We start from the raw sequence: 7,500 nt of genomic DNA on the forward strand, positions 1-7,500 counted from the left end.
CAGTGGTCCCGGACCCCTTCGGCTTCCCAAAGGTAGTACTGGGGTCCGTCGGCTAAGCATTTCGAGAAGTTTCTGGGTAAATTATATTATGGCACACGATAAAGCTACTGTAGAAGTATTGCGTTTAGATACTGATAGTTACTTATTAACTGTATACAAAAATGCGTTGGTGTTTCAACAAATAAATAAATTCAGGGGATGTTCGTTTCAAAAAGAAAAGCAGTACTGTAATCAGACATTTTCTTCGGGTCCGCAAAGAAAATTGATGTAAAAAAAAAAAAAAACAGGGGTCCTTTCTAGTGAAAAGGTTGGGAACCAGTGGTGTAGACTAGTCGGAAAAGTTGTGGTGCAGATGATGATGATATGAGGTACAGACACGAAAGGTGATGAGCGTGATGTCAGGGGAAAAGGACATGAAGCACGGGATAAGTGCTGAACCTGATACTTAGATGACGCAATCTTTCCTTGAGTAAAGGAACCTCTTTAGTTATTTAGTTGTTGTTTTTTTTATCTTAAGGCTGTGACAAGCAGAGTTTTATTCGTGTCCTTGTAATTAAATGTTAATGGGTGAGACCATGATCTTGGAATAACGTAAAGGAAGACGAATTTTGAAGAGAGACGAGAGATATGTTAAGAAATATCATTCTAAATGGAATGGACGGGATATTATGACTAGAGTGAGATTTATAACCGTATGTAATCATGCAATTAAACACAGTTTCATAACCATATCAAATATACTGCATGAATTCGTTAATACTTTTTTTCGTCCTCTTATAACTATTGATATAGGTTTCAGTAAGGGTATATCCATATTTATCTGATCAGATGATTCGCAAAACTGATTGAAAGGTGTCATTCTCAACATAATAAAAATGAGTAGAAACAGTTTTAAGAAATAGATCTTTGGATAAGAATATCATCTGGAGTTTCTTACAGCCATTAGGGCAGACACCGAGGAGGATAACTGAAGGCGAGACTCCCATCAGCGGGATGGCGATCGAGACACGCTTGCTTGAAGGGGTTCTGGCAGGCTCGCCACGCTCCTGCGTCGGGGTGGTCAGGCACGCGCCAGTGCTGTGCATGGCGCAGGTTGTTCGGCCCTGCCTGATCTCTGGCGGCGGCCCCGGGGTTGGCCATGACGGGGACCCGATAGCCCCCGTACTCGACCCACGTACTCACGTTCCGGTAGACGTCGGGGAGAGTGTGGCGCGAGAGGGGCTTCCGGCACACCATGTCGATGAAGTACGTCCTGCACTGGATGACGTAGGGGACCTTGGACGAGGAGAAGCGCAAGCTGCAGCCGGACTTGGTCCTTTTCAGGTACGTGCCCATCGCCTTCCACGCTCTCTTGTCGCGGCAGTCGAAATAGATGTCGTGGTCGAAGTCCCACGGGAGGTAAGAACCCAACTTGACGGCTCCGAGGAGAGACCCGTGATGCATCTCGTACTCGACGCCAGTTACCTCAGCAAACCCATTGGTGATGGCCATGCCGTTCATGAGGATATCACTGCAGCATGGTGGGATCAGGTAATAATCGATCTTATTTCGCAAATTCGCACAATTTATATGGACTTCTGTGCATGAAAAATCATACTCTTTGTTGTCGAATCCACTAACGCCCTGAAGAACCCACATGGTCGCATACGCTTTCCAGTCCTCTCTCGTCATGACAGGTTCTGTCTCGACGAAGAACATCACGTCCGGACACACGAGATACAGGAAGCCCTCCTGCCCGAGCCTCGTGAACCAGTCTCGATACAGGAGCGGCCCGTCCAGCGTGTTACCGAAGGAGGGGCGTCGTAGTAGGCTCGCCGGCGCCAGGAAGGGTCCTAGGACGTCGTCACAGTACATGCACTCCTGCCCCGAGTACTGGTAGCCGCGGATGAACGTGGCGTGGTAGTTCGTGATGGATCTCTGGAGGCAGCCGTGATTCCATCGGCCGCTCTCGTCGCGGTAGGCTCCCGCTGCGACGCCCACGGCTGGGAGGCGGTCTATCACCCGGAGCAGCCTCGTCAGCGGGGAGAAGTCCCAGGAGAAGTGCACAAGGCCGTGTCCTACCAGCACGTGGGACGTCTTCACCCAGGAGACGGCTTCGTTGAGGAGCGCACCACTACTCAGGGACTGATTCTGACGCAGGACTAGGAGCTTCTCGCTGCGGGGAGGCTCGGGGTCGTCCTTCCCCAGCAGGAGGATGACGGTGAGGCCGTGCTTCTTCCCGAGGCCGTGCACCACGCGAGACACTCGGTCCTCGTCCCACCCCCTGGCTGGAAGGATCACACTCAGGACCTGAGCGAGCGGCGGGGCGGAGTTGCACTTGAGCTCCGAGAAGGTGGTGCTGTCGAAGTCCTCGGGGCAGACGAGGGACGGCGGCCGGAGGTCCTCCTGGTCCATGCGCGGATCCAGGACAGAGGTGATCAGGTTCAGCTGGGCGGACCACTTGCTGTTATGTGGATCTTCGTCTGGGGACAGAAAGAGAGAAAAGGGGTAATGTGGATAAAGGAATATTCGGTAACGCTCTTCCTTCACAGAAATCCAACGTCTGCGATAGTGAAATTAACCGACTGAAGAATAAAACATTCATTTACCCCCCCTCCCCCTCTCTCTCTCTCTCTCTCTCTCTCTCTCTCTCTCTCTCTTTTTCTCTCTCTTTCTCTCTCTCTTTCTCTCTCTCTCTCTCTCTCTCTCTCTCTCCACACACACACACAAACACAGAAGCACACATACAATACACACACATATATATTGCATATGTGTAAATGGACATATAACAACATACACCACCAAACACATTCGCATAGGTACACACCCATATAATTCTCATGGTTATAGACCATGGAACTTTGGACGTAATATCCCCCAACCTGTCCTACCCTACATGAACGTAATGTTACGCCACCCGCCCTTCCCGTTATGGACGTGATACTGCGCGAACTTGCCCTTCTGTACGAGGACGTAATGTTACGTTTCCCGCCGTTCGAGCTACTCTTACCTGCATGCGCGAGAATGTCCCTGCTAAGCGAGGCGAGTTCTGAGGCCAGCCTTTGCCTCATGGCCAGGGGGAGGCAGGGGACAGGAGGGGTCCTTGGCAATGGTTCTGAAACGAGACGAAATATATCGATCTATTTCTTGTTGGAGAAAAAAAAAGCGAATGAAAATGAATTACTGCAAAAGAGGAAAGGTCTGATACTACATTATCGGAATCAAGTAAATCTATCCGATCTCTTCTCAAGAAAATAACAAAATATCACTTCCCATAAACGAAAATTTTGTAGACTCTGCAAACATATTCAGTTAAAGATTCTCCCACGAAAACCAATTTCCGCAAAAGCCTCCAAAAGATCATTTAACAACACAATGGCTAGTGACAGTTATCGACCGCTCAACCATAGAAAACCAGCCACACCAACCGCAAGTAGACAAGACCAACAAACTTAAACGCAAAGAGGTTTATTCACCTCCCGTTCAGAACGCCGTGTTCTCGAGCTCGTCTGTTTTCCTAACTGAACTGTATCTATATCTACTAATCTCTCGAGCTCGTCTGTTTTTTTTTAACCGACCTGTATCTATATCTACTAATTCCTCGAGCTATTCCGTTTCCTCAACCGACCTGTATCTATATCTACTAATCTCTCGACTTTATCCATTTTCTATGCCCGAGCTCGTCTGTTTTCTTAACTAAACTTTATCTATATCTATTAATCTCTCGAGCTCTTCCATTTTCTCAACCTAAATGTCTATATCTACTAATTTCGAGCTAATACATTTTGCAAACCGAACTATATCTATATCTACTAATCTCTCGAGCTCGTCCGTTTCCTCAACCGAACTGTCTATATCTACTAATTCGAGCTAATCCATTTTCTGAATCAAACTGTATCTATGTCTACTAATTTCGAAATAATCCGTTTTCCTAACCGAACTGTGTCTATATATACTAATCACTCGAAATCATCCATTTTCTAAACCGAACTGTAGTTTATATCTTCTAATCCCTGATATGAGAGAGATAAAAGAAAGAGAGAGAGAGATGAGATCCATTTTCTAAACCGAACTGCATCTATATTTACTAATCTCTCGAGCTCATTTTCTAAGCCCGTGCTCGCCTGTTTTCTTAACTGAACTGTATCTATTTCTACTAATCTCGAGCCAAACCATTTCCTCAACCGTATCATATCTACATCTACTAATCTCTTGAGCTCGTCCGTTTTCAAAACCACATTGTATCTACATCTACTAATCTTTCAAACTAATCAATTTTTTTCTAAACCGAACTGTATCTACATCTACTAATCTCCCAAGCTCATCCATTTTCTAAACCGAACTGTAGTTTATATCTTCTAATCTCTGATATGAGAGAGATAAAAGAAAGAAAGAAAGAGAGAGAGAGAGAGAGAGAGAGAGAGAAAGAGAGAGAGAGAGAGAGAGAGAGAGAGAGAGAGAGAGAGAGAGAGAGAGAGAAAGAAAGAAAGAAAGAAAGAAAGAAAGAAAGAAAGAAAGAAAGAAAGAAAGAAAGAAAGAAAGAAAGAAAGAAAGAAAGAGAAAGAGAGAGAGAGAGAGAGAAAGAAAAAGAGAGATGAGCCCATCCATTTTCCAAACCGAACTATAGTTTACATCTAATCTAACCCCCGATAAGAAAAGACAAAGCATTCGATTAGAAGGAATGAATAAAAGTAACGTAAATACTTCTCCTCATCCAGGCAGAGATGGAGACGGGGAGCCACCGTGGACTGCCCATGGTGAAGATAGTCCATGTTAAGATCACCGTCCCGGCTCCTAGGCACGCCCATGCCACGAGCTCTGGAAAGGAGGAATAGTGATAGTGATGATAATAATGAGGATGAGGATAATAATAGTAATGAGGAGGACGATAATGATGAAGATGATAATGATGATAATAATGAGGATGAGGATAATGATAATGATAATGATGACGATGATAATGATAATGATGATGATGTGGAGGAGGATAATGATAATAATAATGATGATGATGATAACAATGATGATGGTTATGATAATGGCAATAGTAATAATATGAGTAACGATGATAGTAATTGCAATAGCGATACTAATCATCATAATCATAATTACGATGATGATGGTGATGAAGATGGAGATGGAGATTGTGGTGATAATGAAAATAGTAATAATAGTAACAACAATAAAAATAATAATCATTAATAGTAGAATTAATATTATAACGAACGCTGATATGCCAATACTGCTAGGACCACAACCACCACAACAACCGACAATAATTTCATCACTTAATAACTTCACTCTTAAGTATCAAGAATCAATCCCAAACACGTTAAATTTTGTGTCTTTATCACGACTTATTATCTGAAGAGATAGATGTAATTTCTGTTTTAATCATGGGAAAATTCCAGTCAAAGTGTGAGTATTTTGACTACCATATCATATGAATAATGTTCATCTTACTGTTCCAGCGAAGTGGTTTCTGGTATGAGGTGAATCATGCTAACATAACATTCTGGTCCATTTAGCATTAGTATTGTGTAAAATCAATGTTTTATTGAGTAGAATCAGGGTTTTATTGAGTAGAATCGGGGTTTTATTGTGTGGTATTAATGTTTTAATGTGTAGAATAAATGCTTTATTGAGTGTAGAATCAGTGTTTTATTGAGTGTGGTATTAATGTTTTAACGTGTAGAATCAATGTTTTAAATTAAGAACCCCATGGGGAGAGAAAAATAAAAATAAGTGAATGAGGAGAGATAACTATTGTTAAGGTAAATGATCTTGTTGATGCATTTTTTAGTTCTGAGTACCATTTAGCCATTAAAGTGATTGTTACACGTTTTCAATGCATTTTAGAGAGTGTGTAAGTATGTACGTATGTATGCCTGTATGTATGTATATATGTATGTATGCTGTTTGTACATACATATGCGCGTGTGTTTGTTTGTCTATTTACCTATCTGTTTAGCTATCTATCTATCTATGCGTAATAGATTCCTGTTCACAGATTTTCCTAATGTTTTATGATATATACCCCTAAAACCAAGAAAAATACTTTCATCCTCCTTCTCCACCACACCCACCAGTACCACAGTGCCAAACAGTGCATTCCATTCCCGATAAAATTCGATCTATTGAAAAACTGAGAGTCTCTTCGCCTGCAACGCCACTTACTGTACTTGAGTTTACGTAAGCTTCGGACTGTGAGAGGGGGGGACGGGGAAGAGGGAGGAGATAGGAGGATGGGTGGAGGGAGGAGGGAGGGGAGAGAAGAGGGAAGAGGGAGGGTGGAGGGAGAGAGAGGAGGGAAGAGGGAGAAGATAGAAGGGAGGGAGGGAGGGAGAGTGGAGGAAGATGGGAAGGAAGGAGGAGGAAGGAGGGAGAGAGAGGAGGGAAGAGGGAGAAGATAGAAGGGAGGGTGGAGGGAGGAGGGAGGGAGGGAGGGAGAGTGGAGGAAGATGGGAAGGAAGGAGGAGGAAGGAGGGAGAAGAGAGAGAGAGAAAGTTTCTTCACCTGCAAAGCCATCTACCATACTTCAATGTAAGCTTTGGAGGGAAGGGGGAGGAGGAAGGAGGGAGGGAGGGAGGGAGGGAGGGAGGGAGGGAGGGAGGGAGAGAGAGAGAGAGAGAGAGAGAGAGAGAGAGAGAGAGAGAGAGAGAGAGAGAGAGAGAGAGAGAGAGAGAGAGAGAGAGAGAGAAAGAAAGAAAGAGTTTCTTCGCCTGCAAAGCCAATACGCCATACTTCAGTGTAAGCTTCGAACTTTGAGGGGACGTGAGAGGGAAGAGGGAGGGGGAAGGAAGGAGGAAGAAGGAAGGAAGGAAGAGAGAGAGAGAGAGAGAGAGAGAGAGAGAGAGAGAGAGAGAGAGAGAGAGAGAGAGAGAGAGAGAGAGAGAGAGAGAGAGAGAGAGAGAGAGAGAAAGAAAGGAAGGAAAGAGAGAGAGAGAGAGAGAAAGGAAGGAAAGAGAGAGAGAAAGAGAAAGAAAGAGAGAAAGAGAGACAGGCAGACAGAGACAAAGACAGAAAACGAAAAAGCACGAGGACATGACCGATCTCAAAGCGCTCCCACAAAGTCCCGAGAGACTCTACATCCATCAGAGAGAGAGAGAGAAAAAAAAATCTTGACGAGGCCCTCCCAGACCATCCTACACCCCTGTCCTCGTGCCTTTGGTCTGACCCTGGGACCTAGGCCAAGGTCTCGCCGCCTCGCTGAAACGCAGCAGAAGATCAATAGAACCGAGAGGGCTCCGCGCTGTCTGCAGAAGGCTCCCGACGTCCTACAAAACCTTTGGCAGTGGCTCAGGATGCTTTCCGTCTCCAGGGATGTGACGGTCAGGTAACGGAAGAGGTAAATTGAAGAAATTAATAAATGAAAGAGAGATTCGGCAGGCAGGAATTGCTAGCTGGTGTATTGTTTACGTTCGCCCATGTCATGAGGTTTGTGGTTCCCAAAAATGAATTACGTCGATGTGTATAGTTTTTCAAGGTAAATTAATGAAGGAATGTTTAAAAAATGAA

At 44.5% G+C, this 7,500-nt stretch overlaps 1 protein-coding gene across 1 annotated transcript in view; it reads right to left on the reverse strand.

The window, feature by feature from the left end:
* The window catches only part of LOC113804723 (uncharacterized), a 10,416-nt gene that overhangs the window by 374 nt on the left and 2,542 nt on the right, over positions 1-7,500 (reverse strand). Inside the window, exons 2-4 of the mRNA XM_027355616.2 lie at positions 4,687-4,800; positions 2,993-3,097; positions 1-2,462 (exon numbers count right to left, since the gene is read on the reverse strand). The exon at positions 1-2,462 is cut by the window's left edge and continues 374 nt beyond it. Of these exons, the coding sequence (XP_027211417.1) occupies positions 943-2,462; positions 2,993-3,097; positions 4,687-4,800 (1,739 nt within the window). The 3' untranslated portion in view covers positions 1-942. The remainder of the gene's footprint in view (positions 2,463-2,992; positions 3,098-4,686; positions 4,801-7,500) is intronic.

This window comes from Penaeus vannamei, chromosome 19, assembly GCF_042767895.1.
Source record: "Penaeus vannamei isolate JL-2024 chromosome 19, ASM4276789v1, whole genome shotgun sequence".
Lineage (NCBI taxonomy): Eukaryota > Metazoa > Arthropoda > Malacostraca > Decapoda > Penaeidae > Penaeus > Penaeus vannamei.